Raw genomic sequence first — 22,434 nt, 5'->3', positions numbered from 1 at the left:
GTTTCCTGAAAAAAATCATCTGCACACCATGATAATTGTTATGTCGTGGAAGAATACCCTATAAAAGGAAAAGTGGGATCTTTGGAAATCGGTTGTGGTTCACTATTACAAAATGTTAAAGCATAATTATCTAAAGGATATTTAAAAGACCATAAGCATTGATCACCTTCTACTTGTTTTTGGAAAAATTACAAATTAGCATATTAAGATGGTTTTCTAATTTATATTTGTGAAGCAACATAGGGGAAAACTGCGTTTAAGCAGGGAGTTTTTATAATCAAGTAACTGATTGTTAATAATCACAATTATGTGCAGTTTGAGGTTTCCCACAGCATTGCTGTGGTCATATAAAGTGGGATAATTCAGAAGCAATATACACATCGAACCTCAGACCAATAAAAACATGACTAGCTTACACTGATGTGTTTTATAAAGTAAATATAAAAGGTCAGAGCTGCAACATTTCAGCAAGAAGCAGTATGTCTCCATAAAATCACAACAACAGCAAAATTCAGCTACAGGTAAACTATTCTAAACATTTAAATAAATTTGCTGTATGAAAATGACCAATTTTCTTCCTTCTACAGAAGTTTATTTTTGATAAGTGTTATATATATTTGAGAGCAAATTTTGAGTCAAAAGTCTTGATCTTAATGAGGTAAAGAGCAGAAAAAACACATTGAGAGATTCTGGCTCAGGTCAGATGTGATCAGCAGGCTCTTACATTGTCTCTCCCTCTGCCAGGTGTGAAGCAGTTATTTGAGGACTCCAGAAAGAACCATGCATTTTGGGGGAGAACGTGAAATGACACTGAACTGGTGGGGGAGTTTTCTACTTTTTTAACCTTCCATTATACCCCAGCCTGGACTCAAGTCAGTCCATAACTTGGAAGTGGGCACTGTCACGGTTAAAGAGAAAACTGAGGGGAATTTTCCTTATGGGTTCTCAAGCAGGTGAACATTATATTAATGTTGCATCAACAGCCCTACAACAAATTTTCATTCAACGATTCTTTGGCAATTATTTACTGAGTGCATGTCATGAGCCAGGCATTTCTCTTGTCTCTGGTGACGGTCAATAAATAAAACAGACAGGGATCACTGGATCTTGCATTCTAGTAAAGGAAAACAGATAATAAACAATAAACCCAATAATTAAGCAAATTATAAGGTGTTTTAGAAGGTGATGAGTACTTTATAAAAAGATAAGACAATACAGCAGGGTAAGGGGATCAGGAGAGCCAGCAGGGGAAGCAAGATGAAGTTTCAAGTAGGGTTTTGGGAAGATTCATTGGAAAAAGTAACATCTGAACACAGATTTGCAAAACGTGAGGAAGTCTATGATGCTGAAATAAGGAGAGTGGGTTTCAAAAAGATGAACAGCCTGAACAAAGGTAAAGAGCAACGGTTAGAGTGGCTGAGGCAGAGGGAAAAGGGAAATCACAGAGCATGAGGTCAAGAGGGTCCTGAAGGCCATAATAAATTCTTAACTTTGACTCGGCCCAAAGCAGGGGCCATTGTAGGGCTTTGAGCACAGGATTCATATGAACCTGCTGACAGTTTAAAATGGATCATTCTGGCTGCTATGTTGAAAATAGACTATGTGGAGGCCATAGGATAAATATAATAACCACAATGGCAATTTTATAGGGTTTTCTTATAAAATATTACTCTGTGATCATACACAAATATATGTGTATATGTATATACATATATACATGTGTGTGTGTGTGTGTGTGTGTGTGTGTGTGTGTGTGTGTGTGTATGTTCTTTGCCAAGAACCTACTAGGGACTCTGATCCATGGAAAACACTCCAGGAATAGTAATTTATGACTTTATTTATGATCTAAAGGCTAGCATATCTTATAGACAATCTTCAGTAAACATTATGTCTCAAAACTAAGCTTTGATAGGAATTGGGCAGGATCAGGCAGGATCTGAAGGGCAGGTCTGTTGTGTTGCCAGTCAAAGGTATAACCATATGATTTGAAAGTTTACAGTTAAGTTAAAAAAACTGGTCTATGTACTAACTGACAGAGGGCTAGTTTGGCTTACCACTGATTTACAGAAGAATTGGTAGGGATGATAAATGGCAGTGAAAAGAAATAAGGGGTCTCCTTAGGATTCCTGTCTTGGTAGAAAGAAACATGACCTCAAGTCTCAATCAGCTTGTGAGGAGGCAGTAACTGCGGGCACCTCCAAGACTATCCTCATGAAACTGCTGTTATAACACAGACAACATAACACACATGCCCCCAGTTCTGTGCACCACTGCAGTCATTCCTAATCCATGGGCTGCAGACCCCAGGAGGTCAGATTTTTTGCGGGAGGTGTCAAGCTTTTGCAAAGGTGTCTGTTTATCTACATTTGCTTGTGAAATTAGTTTTCAATTACTGTAAAATTATAACTACTACATTGGGAAGATCTAGTAGATTACCCAAAGTTAAATATGTTTACTATATGGGGGGTTATTTTTATCATCAGAAAATAAGCTATTTATGATAAATATTATAGATATATGCCAAAAATTATTGATTTTCATCTCTGTTTTATGACAAAAAATAATGCCAGTTATTTAGGCCAGGTAACTCTTAGGTTGTGACAATAAACTAAGATGCTAATTTTATGAAAATCAGATGCATAACTGTTGTTTTGGAAACAGGTATGATTAAAGAGAAAAGATTCTCAATGGTAAACATATTTGTTGATCAATCTGTTCTTATTTCTCACAAAGATAGCAGCGGACTCGATCATCAAATACCACTTGAGTTGGTTGCTACTTAATAGTGAAATAAAGCATGGCAGTAAATATGTTTGAAGGGGACACTGATGCAGTCAAATATGTGCACAAGTAGAGAATGTCCCATGTCAATCTGTTTTACCTAAGACTATGTTCTGAGCATGAGATGAGATGGTGATGCTAAATTATGATGATAAGGTGATGCTAAATTATGGCACTTATGATGATAAGGTGATGCTAAATTATGGCACTTAGTGTTATGTAATATGTTATGAATCTAAGAGAACACCTGAGAATACAGAAATTTCAGGATGAGATAAATACAATTGTTGTAAGGACTCACTTTCCATAAGCAAAGATACTTATATATAATGTTATCTGAAGTGTGCTGAGAATAAGCGAGATAATTTCCTAAACAAAGGGATACTTGGTCAAATAAATATTTCAAACTGGGTTAAAAAGTTAGTGAAGCTTCAGGACCCCTCAGAGCCTTTAAAATGGTAATATGGGTGTGAATCTCTAAGAAGGAAATACTGAAGGCAGCATTTTCTAAACTTAAGGGACCAAAGGGCCCTTCTAACTTTTTCTTTTCCCATAGATCACTGTGTAGAATGAATGTTTCACAGAATATTTTGCAAAATGGTGTTCTAACCCCTTCTAAATTAAGAGAGTTCCCTAATGTAGTCTGCTTGGGGCACACAGCCTGCAGAAACTTACAGCCCCCCCCCATCCTCCACATTTTGATGTGAAAGCCTGTATATGAGCCCTGATAAATCCAAGTGAAAGGTTTCTTCTTGATAACCACACTTGTGATCTATAAGTTAGAATAATTTTTTAGCAATATGTTAAAAAGTAAGCCTGACAAAACTTTGTTTCCTCCAGACAGCTTTTAAGAATCTCATACTTTGCTCTATGGAATGGCCAATTTTATTTTTTTCAGTTGACTTTATGAAATGTAATGTTATCTAAAGACAGACTATGATCCAGATCCAGAAATGTACTCCTTTCCCTCTGAACACACTGCAACACAAAATGCCAAACCTCCTTGTATGGCAGTTCATTACCACATGGATCCATTTATAGAAAAAAATCAAGAGTGAACCTAAAATGTCTATTACTTAGGGTTCACTGTATCAAAATTGGTGTTATAGAGGGATAACACTGCTCTTTAGAAACCCACACATATCATATATACATATGTTTTTGTAGAAGAATTTCTTGTAAACATAAAAATTCAGTTAAACATTTTTAACCTTTCACATTGCAAGAGGCTACTTACACTACCAAACGTAAGGTAGATAGCTAGTGGGAAGCAGCTGCATAGCACAGGGAGATCAGCTCGGTGGTTTGTGACCACCTAGAGGGGTGGGATAGGGAGGGTAGGAGGGAGGGAGACGCAAGAGGGAAGAGATATGGGAACATATGTATATGTATAACTGATTCACTTTGTTATAAAGCAGAAACTAACACACCATTGTAAAGCAATTATACTCCAATAAAGATGTTAAAAAAATAAAATTTACTGAGACACTGCAGTGCATGTAGGGGTATCAGGCAGCACTGGGCTTGTAAAGTATAATCTAACTCTGATTTCTGACTTCAGGGAGCTGGGTTTCCAGGGGACAGGGGACATATACATGTGCAAATAACACATCCACTGTCAACTTGCACTTCTCTCCAGCATATTAGACCTGCACTAGCATATTGATCAAATTTTAATTTCTGAAAGTAGAATGACTATTTCTAAAAGATAAAATGTTTTTCTTCCTTGAAATTAACAACCATTACTTGTTGTGATTGGATTTTTGAAATTTTTTAAAAGTAACTTCTGAGGAACAATTAGCTAATGTGATTTATAGACATTGTGTTACCTAAAAAAATAAATTAAGCAATCATTGTCTTGGTCTAGATTTCAAGTGATTTTGACATAAATAACAGATGAAGGAGCTACATAGCAGTGGCAGAAAAATGCTTCAAAAGAAAACCACTTGAGCAGATTTCTACACAGGTGTTTAGGCAAAAATAGAGTCTGTCAACAGGATAAAAAAATCTTTAGTCAAATATGTGTACATTTTGTTCTACACATGAGTAAACATCTGGATATCTAGACATATTTAGATATTTTAGTGTTTATATTGCACTATATTATAAGTAATTCAGGAATATCAATGGATAACTGCAGAGAATTTGTTAATCACAGCACTTGGCTGAGGAGTGTAATTTAAGTCTTGTTGCTCTTTGGTAAAGGGGAGTTTGATGTTGAATACCTAGAGCTGAGATGGAAAAAATATAGGGAAAATGCTGAAATCAAATGATAAGAGCTCAGAGGGTTTTTCCACACCCTTCTGTGAGGGCTTAGGGTTCACCATGTGCTAGCAGCCAGGTTCAGGTTCACGGCCCTTGAAACATCTGCCCCCAGACCAATCATGCCCTTATGCCTGTGGAGCCTTGAAGGGCTTAAGAGGAGGCAAGAGGGCCCAGATTCCAGGCTGCTGCAGTGTGGCCTGGAGCCAGGCTTGGGAGGAGCACAGGAGGACATCAGGCCTCCTGCTCTTTTCCTATTTCTGAATATTTACACTCAGATAATAAAAGTCAAGTGGGATTTGGAGAGATGTTTAGTTTTCAGGTCAACATTATTTTCTGCAGTTACCTTTGCCCCTGTAACTCCATCCTTGATGCATGTAAGTAGAGGCCACAAAGCAAGGGGGGATGGATGTTTTCCAGATTGGCTGGATGTGAGTTGTGGAAAATCTAATATCCTAATAATATCCTAAAAACAGTCACTCCAGTCACCAATACATGGAAACATTTCTTTCGTTATAATATTATACAATTATTTTTATTCCCAAAGAACCAGAAATAAGTAATAGGTACAATTTAAATTATGGATGCTCTGGACTGCAGGAAAACTTTCCTATTACAGAGAATGTTAAGGCATTTTCTTGAGAGGAAAGTAGAGAGCAATGGGGCTCCCAATATTCTGAGGGATAATGTTTAGAGAATCACTTCCAATGATGTGGAGGTTTGAGTGACTGCAATAAAGTAATCTAAAGTGTAATAGACAACACACAGTCAAATTTCTTCACTCGTGTATATTTTTATAGTGAACTACATTTCCTGATTTTATTACTTAGATAAGAAGTTTCGGGTCAGTTGGCAACAGTCAGTAAAACTTCACATTTATGCAGCGTATACAGAATTTTACTCCTGCTGAAAGTCTTATGATTGATATTGAGGGAAAATAAATCTCTGAATAAAGTACTTTCTAAATGTAATAAATTGATGTAGCATTTGTATCCTAATTAAAATGAAATTTGGAAGTGAGAATTATGCTGAAAAGTAATGAATTACAGTTTGGTCGTAAAATTACCTCATCATAAGATAAAATATTCATTCATTTAAGAAGATAACTGTAAGAAAACCTACATTTCTATTATAATTACCTTCAGGAAGTTTGAGGCAAAATGAGCTGTGCTTTTCAATATAAATCATTTAATTTTCTAATATAGAACAAATTCAACATTTTAATGGGGTTTTAGTCATGCATTTTTATAATTCCTTTTCCCATACTAAGCATTTGATGTTTCTAGCATAAGACCCTTAAACTTGGATCCATGATGTGGATCCCCTGGACTTTTGTGTAAAATATTAAGGTGACTGTGCCTTTTTCTAGGCAGAGTATCTGGAGGTTTCATCTGTTTCTAAAGTGACCTCAAAGTGAACAGTGATCTACCTAGCAGAAGAAAATGACACCGAATCTTAAGGAGCCAAAGTCTTTATGATTTCATAGGATGTGACAGCCTAAGTTTTTTTTTATGGTCTATAAATAACATAAATTTTGGTTTTTTTCCAGCTTTATTGAGGTATATTTGACAAATAAAATTGTAAGATATACAAAGTATACAATGTGATGCTTTGATATATGTGTACATTGTGAAAGAATTCCCCCCAACTGAGTTGTTTTACATCCATCATCTCACATATTTACCTTTTTTTTCCAAGTCTTAATATTGTGCTTAGCTGCATATGTGCATACTTTATAAGCATTCTAACCCTGACTTCATCTTTTTGGGAGGTGGATTTTGTGAGACCTAAGAGGCCATGAAGCCACTGGAATAAAGTGAATATTCCTGGTTCAGACATTTTATTTTTTTCTTGCCTCTCCCTGTCCTGTATTTAAAAGAAACATCTCCCTAAATAGTAGCATAATCAGGTGTTTATTCATTCATATATTATAATTTCTAAAAATGAAGCTAATTTAAGCAACACTAAGAACATATTTGGGAGATTTATCAAATAATTCATTTGATACATATTTATTATGGATGGCATAGTGTTATGAACTAAGGTCTATCAAAATTATGTATTTTCAATTGGAATACATTTTAAGGGAATTAGGATTTGCGCTATTTTCTTTTAAAATTTAAGAACTATCCTGTTCAGTTAAAGTCATACAAATATAGCAACACGTATGAAGTTATAATTGTAATTTTGTGCTATGTTTGAATTATTAGACTGTGGTAGGATTTCTCTCCCCTATGTTTACAAGAAATAAATAGATAAATACCTCCACTGAAATTTAAGAAAAGAAGGAAGAAAGGGAGAAAAAAAGTGAAGAAAGAAATATCTTATGGTAACAGTATATCAGTGAAATATGAGGCAGAAAAAGATTAGGTTTTATTTGCAAGTGCTTTGATATTTAAGTCAATTTTCCAAGCTGTGCGCTTTGAATCAGTAATCACAGATACATGCAGAATGAGAATAAGGGGCACAGTGAGAGTACAACGGAAAGGAGATCCAAGGGGCAGAGAGAGAGGCAACACCATCTCTGAAGGAAAAACAAGCTTGGGAGGGGTCAGGAAGCCTGAGGGAGCAGAAGTTGGGGGAGGAGGGGCGGGGTTGGTAAATGAGACATGGAGGAGTGGCCAGGCACACAGAGAGGCGGGACGTTTTCATGTTCAAGGTACTTCTGGGATTCCCTGCAGTGCCCGGGACCACCCAGGAGCAGTTATTTGTGAGGTCTTATCGCTGTTTTTCCTGATTAGGATTTCCACGAGAATCTGCCTCCAGCCTCTGTCTCTGACTCTCAATCTCTCTCTCCCCCACCCCCAACTGTTTACTTATTTGTAAATGGTTTTATGATCTAATCTAAATGAATCATTTCTCATAGGGTCTAAATTAAACAGAACAGCCCTCCCCATAGTGAACACTGGTTAAATCTATAACTTCGTTTACTCAGGTAAGAGGACCGTTCATGAAGCAGTGGAATGGTAATTTCAAACAGCGCTTTGTTTTTATTCCTGAGAATAACCAGTGGTATATATTCGTTATTTTGGCAGTCCCTAAGAGAAACTATAAACAAAATAGGGAAAGAGATCATTATTAAGAGAAATCTCTGCCAAACATTAGGATTTGAAGATAGACTTAAAAACTGCCGTGTAATATTAGCATTTTTACAACAGCAAATTATTAGCTTCTGGTAATTATTTATCATATTGATCTTGGTAAATACCAAATGGTAAATACCAAATGAAAATATGCAAAGGTAGTATTTCCTATGTTTTTTTTTTTGCTGTACGCGGGCCTCTCACTGTTGTGGCCTCTCCTGTTACGGAGCACAGGCTCTGGACGCGCAGGCTCAGCAGCCATGGCTCACGGGCCCAGCCGCTCCACGGCATGTGGGATCTTCCCGGACCAGGGCACGAACCCGTGTCCCCTGCATCAGCAGGCGGACTCCCAACCACTGCGCCACCAGGGAAGCCCTCCTATGTTTTATTTAAATCTAGTTTATGTCACTTACCAACAGATTTGTAATCAAATACAGATGTTTAACCAGATTAAATCTTAGACATTCTATTCTGCTTTTATTATCCAAAGTGAGAAAGCCCTGGGCTGTCATGTCAGGTGGGTCTTGCTGCGCCGGGTGCTTGTGTAGCTACAGTTGGTGCTCAGTCTTGGTCTCCTCACCTATGTGATGAGCACTGCAAATCCTTCTCAGGCTTGTGAGGGCAACAAAAGGTAATGCCTATAAGCCACCCACCATATTGCCTAGCAGGTCAGAGATTCTAAACCAACACACTGTCCCTTCCCTAAAGAAAAATCTACAGGTGGAAGGTATACAAAGAGAGCAGAAATAAACCACTAGCATTCTAACTTTTCTAGTGAAAAACATATTAAAGTGAATTTTACCCTCAGAATTGGCTATTAATGGCAAATAGGAATTGTTACTGACAAATTTTTCATTTACATGAATGCTCTGAATTCCCAAATAGGTTATCATAATAATTCTGCCATTAGGGAAACACCTCCATTAGAACTCGTGCATATCAAATTGGTAACATCTATACAAAACATATGGAAACTACTGTGTATCTAGTCTTTACAGAGGTAGATGTTCATGGAATGCTATGCTTTTTCTCTGTGGAAAGTTTTATTATTTTATTTTAAATACATAATTTGTCACAAAATAAAGTACTTATCTTAGAAGTGTTGCATGATACACAAAGTTAAAATTTAAAAGCTATGGTGTCTATAAACTTACTTTGGATGCTTTTTTCCACATGCTAAATAAAAAGTGATTTCATTAAACTAAACTAACTGTGGAAAACAGTAATTCTGGGAAGATAGTGACCTAAATGCAACTCCCTTTTTTTTCTTTACCAGCTCTAAAGTAGCAGTATATTTTGGGGGAAATAAATGCTGACATCCTCAGAAGCTTATGTGTACGTCAGGCCTTGAAACCTCTGAGAGGCTTAGCTAACAGAATTGACTGGACTGGCCTTTTATCGCCTGTGGGCTGAGCGAGTACATGAAACCCGGTGTTGGATAACTCAGAATGGTCATGGTGGTGTGGATATTTGGGAAAGAGTTTGTCTTGCACGGATCTAAACCTCATCCAAGTGGAAAGCTGCCACAGACCCACTGGAGTATGTCTATTCTCCCTGGCAGGGAGGCCAAGAAGGACCAGAATGGGTGAGGCTTCAAGTCTGTGAAAGTGATGGGAGACTGGAGAACAAGATGACATTTTTTAGGTTCTCACCATGTTTTTGGTGGCCTGCTTAGTTCTGCACTTTTGGTCCATATGGGGGAGACTATTTCAGTTTCTAACACTTTGGAGCTCTAAAGTTACCCCAGAAAACTGACCTACATCAAGATGGGAAGGGAAAGGAGGAAGAAAAGGGAAAGGACATCGAGGGAAAGCAGAAAAAAGCAGTCAGAAAACCTGCCCAGTGAAATAAAGCTGCTGGAGAGGACAGAAATAAACCTGAACAGAAAAACAGAAGAACTACCTAGACAATGCAGTTATAGTACTTTCTGAAGAAATACAACAAAACAATATCTACGTGATGTCCAACTAAACAGTTCATCTGAATTTGTGGCTTAGAAGACTTTGGAGACTGTATCTCTGGAACACATGACTAAAATGATAAGAAGATAGAAACTGTTAGAAAAAGATTATTTGAAGAAAGATCCAGGAGACTTGCCAGAAGTAATAGGAGTTGTTACAAAAGAAGAAAAAAAGGAAAACATATAGAGAAAATATATAAATAATGGGGAGAGAATTGTCCTGAAAGAAAGACCTAACACTGCCAGTGGAAAGAGCTCACCAACGTCCCCGTGGGCAAATGAAGAAAGGGTGGGGCCTGCGCGGATCCTGGTGAAATCCTTCAATGCTGGGGACAGGTGCAGTAAACTTACACATGCTCAGAGAGAAAGGACAAAGCTCACCTGCAGTGCTGGGAGCAGGAGGAAGGCAGACCTGCAGCCGGAGGTACTGCGAGAAAAGAAAGCACTGCGTTGTGAGAAGCTGAACTGCTCCCTGAGCTCACTCGGCTCACTCATATTTGATGATCAACAACAATTCCGTAGCCTATCATCCAAATAGCCCATCAGAGGAAAGTACATGAAGTACAACTCCAACCAACCAACCGAACTAACCAGGTTATTACAGGGTGAGTTTTACAGCCCATCTTTCTCCAATTTCTTAACATCTTCCACCCCACCTGCCAAGACCATCCACAAAGTTCCAGGAGCACCAGACCCTGCGGGGTGGAGATAGTGGCAGGAGCTGAATGAGCAGCTCACAGCTCCTTCAGCACCGCTACGCCCCAAGCCATAAATTCAGGGATGAGGGGAGCTTTGAACTGGATTTAAACTTGAAATCATAAATTGGAACTGACTGGACTTAAAACCTACATTGTGTAAATTAAGACTCTTCTTAAAGGAGAATGAGCATAAAGCTAAGTGATTTGCTCAAACTGTTGGTAATGAATAAGGGAGAAGGACAGTGGTTATAAAAAAATAAAACCAATTCCAGTGTACTATACTGAGCACAGACTATCTAGTAAGCCATTTGTAATTGTATTTTAAGGAATTGTATATGCATCCTTACATACACTACGTAGAGAGATTGGGTAGAATAGGCAGAGAAAGGGACAAAAGCAAGAATTAGAGATGAAATAGAAGATACATTTCTTGGGGAAATGAGGACTCTTCCAAGTTCCTTGGATATCTAAGTTGAATACTGTCTTGAGGAATCAAACATTTTCCATTGTAGCTTGCTGAAAGAAGCTTCAGAACAGCAAAATGAGATCAGTTAATCAAGGAAGGGCAATTCAAAATAAGCTTACATTGTATCTTGTGGAGCTGCAAGATAAGCTCTTTAAAAAGTAAGATCTAATTGCAAAAACAGAAGTTGAAGGCACATTTCAGGAATACATAATTTTGCAAAAATAATCAGTTTTAAAATATAGTATTCTCTATAAGTTTTTCTTGTTGCGTGAAAATATATGTTTTCAATATGAAATAGTGGGTCATCAACACTGTCAAGAAGCTAATCAAAACACTCTCTTTCTCTGCCCCCCACCACCTTCTCTCTTTTCACTTTCTGTCTCAATGAATAACTCACCATTGTCTGTATGGCAGTAGTCTTTGTCAACAGTTGATTTTTCTTGACTCTAGAAATAACACTTTCTGTTTGATCAGTGTTGCCTGATCTACCATCACTATTGTCCATACTGTCCTCATTCTCCAATCTGGTTTTCCATTTCCAACTCTCTCTGCAATATTTCTCCATAATATTTATCTTTTAAGTCTTGAAAACAGTTTTCTCATTCTTAAATTCTACAAGGGCAGTGGCTGATGTAATACAAATTGCTAGAATTGTGCTTGGCATACATTTGATGCTCAGAAATATTCCTTGAATTTAAACAAACTGTTTGCCTTGTACCATTTATGTTACTTATTTAAACAAACCTTTCATCTTTCATTAATTAGCGCCATTTATTTTACTTATTTGAATGATTTACTCAGTTAAAATTTATATATTTTGTTTAACAGATTCTGATTATTGAGCTGTTTTTCTGCCTTGTTCCCTTCCTTTGGACCAAATTCTTCAGTAATCATGAGACATTTTGTCCATCTATAAAAGTATTTTCAGGGTCAGTGTTGGCATTTGTTTATTATGTACCTATGCATTTGGCAGGATTAGCATTCGGTAAAGTTTTGAATATAATATACATTCTATTGATCCTCTAAGACTTTCCTTAACACTAAAATCCTATAAAATTAAGAGGTGAGATTCTCCCCTTGGAGATCAAACCTGTATTCTTAGGAGCTACAATCTGTAACAACACAGATAACTTTTTAGGAATGCTGCTAAGCCTTCATGTTAATGACTACATATGGGATTGCAAAAGCAGTTCTTTTGATTATAACATCAGTTAGTGTGGAAGAAGTAACTCATCAAAATGAAATCAAGGTGCTAGTAGAGATGGGAGAATGATGCTCAGCATCTAAAAAGCAATCAAGGCTCATGGAGAGTAGCCTTAGAGAATTCAGAACAGTGGCATCAAATGAGACCAGAGATAATTAATGATAAATTGTTTCTTAAATAGAAAGCAGATGATCACATCCTGAGATTCATAAAGTGAACTTTTGATTATCTGTACTGGAGAGGAGTAAGACAACACTTGTATTAGGGTTTGTAGAAAAATCACACTCACAGAATCCACTGCTTCTTTCTTCTGTCTTTCAGGTTATGTCAATCAATTAGCAATGGTAAAGTGGCCTTGGGTGTCAATAATAATAATAATGTCATATTATTATTAATTATATAATTATTATTATTAGTTCTATTCTAAGAACTAGTAATAATTTTAATTCTTTTAAAGTCATTGGCCTATATTATCTACTACAACTTATCAGATAAGAATACTCAATATTAGATGATTATAAAATTCTGCAAGTATAATCAGAATATGATCATAGTGCTATAGCAATACAGGAAACATTTCTGTGCAAGTAATAATTACACAGATGCATGGCTTGTGCTTAGTGCTCTTAGCTACCACACTATTAGACTATAGTTAATTATGGGAAAGAAAAGGGAATTCACTGGTTTTGAAGATAGAAATCCGAGGAAACTCTTGACAACATTTTAACAACCACCACAACAATGAAGGAATGACATCCAGGTTCTGTTTCCCCCTCTGCATTGGATGTTATTGTTTTACTCTGTACCTGATCACTCTCTGGCCTGCCGGATGTTGTTGCCTTACATTGTGAACGCCTGCCATCCCCAGACAAAATGTATCTGTCATGCCCCAACTTGTGGTCTTTTTAAAAAAAATTTTTTTTAAATATTTATTTATTTATTTTTGGCTGCGTTGGCTCTTCACTGCTGCGTGCGGGCTTTCTCTAGCTGCCACGAGTGGGGGCTACTTTTCATAGCAGTGCACGGGCTTCTCACTGTGGTGGCTTCTCTCGTTTCAGAGCATGGGCTCTAGGCGCACGGGCTCAGTAGTTGTAGCACGCGTAACTTGTGGTCTTGACACTTATCAATATTGCTTTTGCTGGCTGGTGGGTTTTTATTTAATACATTGTTTTCCTTATATTCTTTTCACCTGCATAAAAGCCTCCGACCAAATTTTCACTTTTTAATCAAATCATAGCATGAATTTCTATACATTTATATTACATCTATTTCTAGACATTATGTTTATAATCTTCTAAAACATTATACATTTTTTTTTCAGTGCATGAATGTCTAGATCTTCTTCCATCTCCAAGACTGAAAATACCCTGCTTTTCTTTTTTATTTTCTTTATATCTACTTACTTTCCTGTATAATTACAGTTAGCAGCCTGTGTCATTTTCCCATTTCAAAGCTAGGATTACAGTCTTTGAACAGTCTTTGAAGAACAGAAAGCAAGAATGTCCTCTATTTGCTTTTACCATAAGGGGGAAAAGAGTTTTACTTTTCCTCTGTAGTCACACTCTTGGTAGGTTTCCTATATAGGTTTCTAATATTTCAAACTTGAAATTATATAATATGCCCTAATTGGCCCATTTCAAGAATCACATCTTTGTCCAAGATATTTATCGAATCTGATGCAGGAGAGAAATAACCTGGAATGAACCATTATTTTCCGTGCTGAATTGACTTAAAGTCATGTACGTGAGACTGATAGGACTAACAAAGGACACAGACACTGACACACACACACACACACACACACACACAGATATAAAACTACATAAGTATAAAAGTTATATGTATGTGTGTGTGTGTGTGTGTGTGTGTGTGAGTATTCACGGCACTTTTGGTGTTACTATAATTGACATAAAAATGCTTCAAACAGCATGTTTTCCTTTCTGGCATTTAGGAGGAACTAAACATGGGAGGTTGGGACTGTCCCTCTGGATTTGCTAGTTTTCTATAGGACAGTGTTTTTGCTGAGATCTGATACACGCACACACACACACACACACACACACACACACATCTTTTCTTTAAATGGTACAGACCTTTAGTGACGATCATCAGAGACAACTCAGGCAGGACAAATACTACTTTTCCCGTTCAATAGACTCTGATAATCCCACAGTGCTGGGTCACATGCCCCCCTGGGAAAGTCTGAGGTCATCCGTGACAGAGTTGGTAGAAATGAGTGCTGTGATCTCTTAATTCTGTCAGTAACTAACTCTTAAGGAGGTAACAAAGTAATCTATTTGTTATTGTGACCTAAATCTAATTTCTTGTTTGTGTGGAAACTCCTCTTTTCATCTTTTTTTACTAAAGGATGTATAAATTCACATTCAATGGGCAGAATTTTGCTGAAGGCTTCATAAGTCCTGATTATGAGATAGTGTATTTTGTTTTAATCATGAGTTAATCATTCAGCATTAGTAAAACTTACTAATTCAACTTAATTGCTGGTGAGAGTCAGCCAATTTAGGAAAATTAAATATAGCCATTATTTTAAGGTAATCTGCTGACTAGGGTTGGAAAAAAGGAAGCTATATTTGGGGATACCAGGGAGTCCCATTCACAAACTATGATGTATTAATAAATGTCGCCCCTAACATTGTGCAAAGGCACAGTCTGCACAGCCTTCTGTGGCAGTCCTAGTGCTTGAACTATAAAAAAAAGACGTGTTACAAAATATAATAATGACAATGCTTGTTTACCTTTACAGCTTATAAAGGGAAGAGAAGGGCATTCACATTATTAATTTAGAGTTTTATAGCCCTTTTGTTGTTATTTGTCAAATAATTTATTTGACACTCTTAATCAGTATTTGCAAGACAAATTAGCTAATATAAGGAAAACTTTAATATAGCACCTTCTTAAAGCATTTAAGATTTAAAATTAGCAGCATTCACCAACAACCCCATTACTGGGTGTATACCCTGAGAAAACCATAATTCAAAAAGAGTCATGTACCACAATGTTCATTGCTTCTCTATTTACAATACCCAGGACATGGAAGCAACCTAAGTATCCATCGACAGGTGAATGGATAAAGAAGATGTGGCACATATATACAATGGAATATTACTCAGCCATAAAAAGAAATAAAATTGAGACATTTGTAGTGAGGTGGAAGGACCCAGAGTCTGTCATACAGAGTAAAGTAAGTCAGAAAGAGTAAAACAAATACCGTATGCTAACACATATACATGGAATCTAAAAGAAGAAAAAAGGTTCTGAAGAACCTAAGAGCAGGACAGGAATAAAGATGCAGACGTAGAGAATGGACTTGAGGACACAGGGAGGGGGAAGGGTAAGCTGGGACGAAGTGAGAGAGTGGCATGGACATATATACACTACCAAATGTAAAATAGATAGCTAGTGGGAAGCAGCCACATAGCACAGGGAGATCAGCTTGGTGCTTTGTGACCACCTAGAGGGGTGGGATAGGGAGGGTGGGAGGGAGACACAAGAAAGAGGAGATATGGGGATATATGTATATGTATAGCTGATTCACTTTGTTATAAAGCAGAAACTAACACACAATTGTAAAGCAATTATACTCCAATAAAGATGTTTAAATTAAATTAAATTAAATTAAATTAGCAGGGTTCAAGTTATTGATATTTTATTGACCTGCCACTCTCCTTGTTTTGATAGGACTGAATGGAAACCACCAAGCTGGAAATTTTTCCCATGGCAATAATCATTCATTTGTCTTAACATATCACTTAAAGTACTAAAACTGTATTGTTTTCCAACATCTGACATCATTCAGACGTTTCATGAGGAGTTGTACGTTCTACAGTCGGGAGTCTTAGACGATCACAGCCCGTTGTAGGAGAAGTTGGGTAGATGGTGGATAGCATAGAGGAAGATGAAAGTTCTAACCATGGAAAGACGCTTCATTGTGTAGAGGAATTAGATGTCAGTGGACCTCCGTACTATTTGACATTAGCTTTCTATGTTGTTCTAGTTTGCCTCTTACTGGGTATAATTCTTCACCTCTAATGTTTGTAAATATTAATATCCTGATATGTGAGTATTTCTATGGACTTTAATATAAATGTCAAAATAAACCTGAATTACCAAGTGATTTCATATAAAAGAAAAAGAACTGACAGTTAATTTTTGCCCCTTGTGGTTCTGGTGATGAATGAAGCTGCCATCCTTTGCTTGGTGCTGAGGCCAGCAAAGCAAATGGGAAAAATTTACCAAGTAGAACGGCTTTCATTGACTGTAAAATTTACTAATTCAACAATGAGAGTTATCAGAGTATTTATTTTTTAAAAGCTTATTCATTCATAGAAAAAAATATTTATTAAGTGCTTCCTATGTGCTTGGCTATGTTCAAGGTGGGAGAATAAAGCAGTGAAATGATACAATAATCCATGTCCTCATGACACATATTTTACAGGAAAACCAACAATAAATAAGTAAAAAAAAAAAAAAATATATATATATATAGTACATATGAAGCTGTTAAGAGCTATGAGGAAAATAAATAAGTGAAGAGGGTCAGGGCATGATGGGACAGTGAATCACAGTGTTAAATCGGGTGTCTGGTGGTATCGTGGACAAAATATAATAGGGCTGTACAAATATAAGGATGTTACTTTAGACTGTGTAGTGAGGGAAGAATTTCCTGCAATGCTACCATGTGAGTTGAGACCTGAATGACAAGGAGATGGCTGTGTCAATATTTTTGAGAAGAATCTTCAAAGGCCCTTAGTGAAGAGGGAGCCTGGGGTGTTTGATGCACAGTGAGGAGCTGTTGGACGGACAGAGATAAAACCGAGAGGCAGCAGGAACAGGTCACACTGGCCAAAGGAAGGTTTTCCATTTTCCATCTCCATCTATATCTGTTTAGGGAGAGCATCTTGATTGTAGGGTACTATTCCCCAGACCACACGCAGATGAGGTTTTAATGCCCTGCATCATCCCCAGACACTCCCTCAGTCAGTCTATCAAACAAATACTTATTGTGCCAGGTATGACTCTAAATGATGGGAATATGAGAGACACTGCCAGCCCTACCCTCATAGAGCATATATTTCAGTGGAGAAGATATAAATGAAATGATTACAAGTATCAAGGGGTCTAAGAAGTAAGCAAGATGTATTACTGGTATTTATAATAAAATAGGGTTAACCTAGCGTACAGCCTAGGTCTAAAATCTATGTAGTAATGAGATAATATTTCATTTTATGTATTTCACCTCAAAAAGTCATTCCAAGATTTTATCTACTATAATAAGATAGATTTAAAACACCAATTTACTTATATATAATATATATAATAAAAAATATATATAGTGCTTTATAATTTTCTATGTCCTTTCATATGCATTACCCCATTTAATATTCACAATACTTATGACAGATGTCAGTCTATTATTATTACCTTCTTTTTAAAGATGAATAAGCTAAAGTTCTGAGAATTTAACTGACTTGTCTACAGTCACAAAATGAGTTAGTAATGTAGGCAGTCCTAGCCTTTTTCTAGATCACCTAGATCACCAGAGGTCTGGTCTGAGCTAAATATAGTAAAACTGTTTACCCAACAGAACCAGGCATTTAGTTCAGAAGTAAAAGGAAGAGAGAACATAGCATTCTCATTCTTAAGAAACATGGGATCTATTTAGGGAAGTGTTCAGATAAGTACCAGATAATAAATTGTGCAGAAATTCTGTGTGCATATAAAGTTATGGAATAATCAGAGTGGTATGGGATTATTCTATAACCTTGTCTTGACAGGAATTTTAAAACTGGGCATATAAATAGATTATGTGGTTAGATTTTGACGCTTTTCCATTATGAAATTCTCTGTTTTTTCCCCCATTATCAAAATCACTGCCAATCAATGAATCTTACCCACCATTTCCTCTGAGTTTATTGCTTAGTTTAGAAATCTACAGTGTTTCTTCATTGCACAGATTAATCTTAGCTATTCTCTCTTTCTCTGTCCACTGAAGACTCCTGCCAGGGCAATCCAGAAAACTTAACTCAGCATTCTCTTCTAATTATCTTATTCCCAGCTCCAAGCCTAATGCCAAGATTTTTATTCAAACAACCTCTTCCTGGAATGCTAAATTGTCGACCTTTAGGAAAGCTTCATTCATTTAACCTTCCTCTATTTCTTAGAAAATCAGTAGAGAATTCTATTCAGTATGCAACCCTGAATTTGCTCCCTTACTATATGAACATTCTCTGTTTCCTTCATATAGTGCAATAAGTTTATTTTTCCAATTTTTGTGTAATGTCAACAAATGTCTAGTTTTATTAGTATTGATTATTTTACATTATGTTTTATAATGAGCCAGCACCTGACATACTATTGCATAAGATACATTTGATATTTTCAAACACTATTGTTGTCTTGTTACACATATTATGTTTAATCTTTTTCCCCTTCCACTCTACCTGAAGATATTCTCTACTAATTAAAAATTATGAACAATACATGTCAACTACTAAGTAATTAAGACACAAGAGAAAAGTATACAACTTCAGTTACGTATTTGTGTTTATGTGTTAACTGTCTTATTCTTCATGGCTACAAATGGGTGTGTGGCATGCAGTGTACTGAAGACAAATGCTGCTTCCAAACCACCATTATGTGGCACCAGGTCCTGTGCTAAGTGTTTTTTTATTCTTTTTAATTTTAATCTTCATGTCAACTCTACAGATAATTAGTCTGCAATATGTTTCTTTTCTAAAAAGTCAGTGAAAATCAAAGGCACATTTTTTAATAGAAACTGATGAGAAACATCTTTGTAAAAATGAAAAGCACTTACGGGAACCAGAAATTTTTTAATCTCTTCCAATGCATGACTCATACGTGAATAAGCTTCCCCAGGTGGAGCAAACACTTCAATTAATACATGAAGTTCATCACTCAAGTGTGCATATTTGGCTTCCCCACTCTTCCTTAGTTCTTCTTCCTGTGAAAAAGGTTATTTTTAGAAATACAAATCCACTCATTTTGCATTGATTTAACATTTACTGAGAAGATGACAGAGGGCATAATCTAAGCAAATTTTCCCTTAGTAGAAACTCTTTGAGAAATAAAAATCTGGTACAAGCCATTTTTGAGTGTTTGAATGATTCTTTAAAAAAAAAAAAAATCTGGCATTTGTTTTTCTCTTTCTGACTTACTTCACTCTGTATGACAGACTCTGGGTCCATCCACCTCACTACAAATAACTCAATTTTGTTACTTTTTACGGCTGAGTAATATTCCATTGTAACAAATACCATATGCTAACACATATATATGGAATCTAAAAAAAAAAAAAAGGTTCTGATGAACGTAGGGGCAGGACAGGAATAAAGACACAGACGCAGAGAATGGACTTGAGGACACAGGTAGGGGGCAGTGTAAGCTGGGACGAAATGAGAGAGTAGCATTGACATATATACACTACCAAACGTAAAATAGATAGCTAGTGGGAAGCAACTGCATAGCACAGGGAGATCAGCTCAGTGCTTTGTGACCACCTAGAGGTGGGGATATGGGGATATAAGTATATGTATAGCTGATTCACTTTGTTATACAGCAGAAACTAACACACCATTGTAAAGCAATTATACTCCAATAAAGATGTTAAAAAAAAATCTGGCATGATTATCATCTACACCACATTTTAATCAGCTAAATAAAAATGCTAAATCCCTGAAAAGAAGTGACAGAAATGCCATTAACTCCTCAGTGGACTCCACTGGAAGGAAAGGATTGTTTTTGTGCCTGACAAGTAATCGTTTGCAGATAATAAAACCAAGATGACCATTGCTCTTTAAGAGAACCAGGATTTTCTAGATACTTTTTGAGAAGTGGTGAAAATGTTACTCATTCTCCATGAAAGTGAGCAAAACCGAGACTTCTCTCTCAGCCTCATGCCTGCAGGTGTAGGTCATCATTTGGCTCCTACTCACCACTTCTCTATCTTGGCCACCTCACTTTGGTCAGTATAGAGGAGTATATTAAAGGGATGGCTGTTAAGCATTATGTTGGCCTTGATTCTGCGTGAGCTACATACCCTCAGATATTTTGTTAGTACTGCACCCAAGTCATTACTGGGGCCTGATTAATTCAGTTCAGATGCTGAGCAGATCAGCGTCTGATCCAGGTACTTTGCTCACGTGTGTTAGGTGTTTTACAGACACCTCCAATCTCACAATAACCTTGCACAGTATTCACATAATTCAGATTAGGAAATTGAGTTTAAAAGACTTTAAGTAACCTCAAGTTGGGATTCAAACCCAGCTCATTTTGCAACCAGATTTGCATTTGGATTTCAAGGAAGCAAAATTTAGTTAAAAATTAACATAAATAATATTAATTATATTTTACCTTTCTTGAATCTCCTCCCCCCAAACTAGCAATTGTTTCACTAAATTTCAAAGGATAAAAATTTTTAAAGTAATTTTTAGTTTTATGTGTGGATGAAATTGGAAGTGTAACATGAATACACCTAAACTGGATAAACAAAAGCAAATTTGCTATCTATTTCATATGAGGTAACTGTATTACACATGTTAAAGTGTTTATCTGATTAGAAATGCCCATCATTTCAACACATGGAGGATCCATAACAGAGATGGAAAGGCCTGCTTGTTTTCCTGTGCCTCCCACACCTACTCAAATCTCTCACAGCAATACTTGTCAGCCCGGGAATACACTCTTACTTTCCTAGGCATACATTCTCTATCTAACTAGAGTTTTTACTTTTATTAAAAAGGTTTCTCTTAATGTCCAATTCTGACACTTCTCAATACTTCCTCAGCTGGTTTTCTGCTGGTTATTATGGGCTACTTACTAGCCAAATTTAATAAGGTCTGCCACTGGAGGTGTGGCATTGAGATCAGAATTATAACACTTGACTTCAGACTCTCAAAATAAGCCAGATGAGATATCTTTGCAGTAGAACCAATAGGCTGTTGTTCATGAAAAATGCAGCTTTCTATTTAAAAACACATTTTCCTTTTTCCCAACATCCACCCTCCCCCAATCAAACTTTATATAAGCGTATGAGGAAACTGAAGTCTTCGGAGATTAATCAACTTCTTCAAGGTCAAGAGTGAGTCAGGGGCTTCCCTGGTGGCGCAGTGGTTGAGAGTCCGCCTGCCGATGCAGGGGACGCGGGTTCGTGCCCCCGTCCGGGAAGATCCCACATGCCGCGTAGCGGCTGGACCCGTGAGCCATGGCCGCTGAGCCTGCGCGTCCGGATCCTGTGCTCCGCAACGGGATAGGCCGCAACAGTGAGAGGCCCGCGTACCGCAAAAAAAAAAAAAAAAAAAAAAAAAAAAAAGAGTGAGTCAGGACTGGAGCCAGGACTCAGTGCAGTAGGGGACAGCTCTGATAAAGACTTCAGAGAACCAAAGTTACCACAGCGGAACCTCCCATGAGCTACTGCTGGTTATTTTCAAAACCAGACTCATACCTTCAAAGGTGCTATATTTGCCCTTGCTCCTGGGGATGACTTCTGACAAAGCAAAATTTCCCAAGCTTTAGTTTCTTCATATGTGAAGTTAAGATAATAGTATGTACCTCAAAGAATTTTGTGAGTTTTGAGAAAATTGAAGAATATTTTGTATACTAAAAAATGCCATATGAATTTAATATAATAATGATAATAAATATTTCCAATTTCTCAAGTAGTATTTTAAAATAATGTTTGTTTTTTCAACAAGGACCAAAATAAATGTGTTTCAAACAAGAAGAAGAGTTATTTCTCTTTAATGCAAGAGTCTGCGGCTACAGGCAGCTGGAGGAGCAGGTGGTCTTTCTCCGCACCCTTCTCCAGCCCCTAAGATGTTCCTCTCATATGTGTTGATGAAGGAGGCTGTCTATCACAACTTCTGGATTCCACTCTGTGGAAAAAAGAACGCGTGGACAGCAAAAAGCTTCCTTTCAAGGACATGTACCAGAGGCTTCATATA

At 36.9% G+C, this 22,434-nt stretch overlaps 1 protein-coding gene across 1 annotated transcript in view; it reads right to left on the bottom strand.

Annotated features, from left to right (window-relative positions):
• KHDRBS2 (KH RNA binding domain containing, signal transduction associated 2) overlaps positions 1–22,434 on the bottom strand; it is a gene marked incomplete at its 3' end in the record, with an annotated part of 661,356 nt that overhangs the window by 324,450 nt on the left and 314,472 nt on the right. The window contains exon 4 of the mRNA XM_079934322.1: positions 19,290–19,436. Coding sequence (XP_079790448.1) covers positions 19,290–19,436 — 147 coding nt within the window. The remainder of the gene's footprint in view (positions 1–19,289; positions 19,437–22,434) is intronic.

The sequence above is a fragment of the Stenella coeruleoalba genome (assembly GCF_951394435.1).
Source record: "Stenella coeruleoalba genome assembly, chromosome: 10".
Classification (NCBI taxonomy): domain Eukaryota; kingdom Metazoa; phylum Chordata; class Mammalia; order Artiodactyla; family Delphinidae; genus Stenella; species Stenella coeruleoalba.
This window is presented reverse-complemented; position numbering and strand designations above follow the sequence as displayed.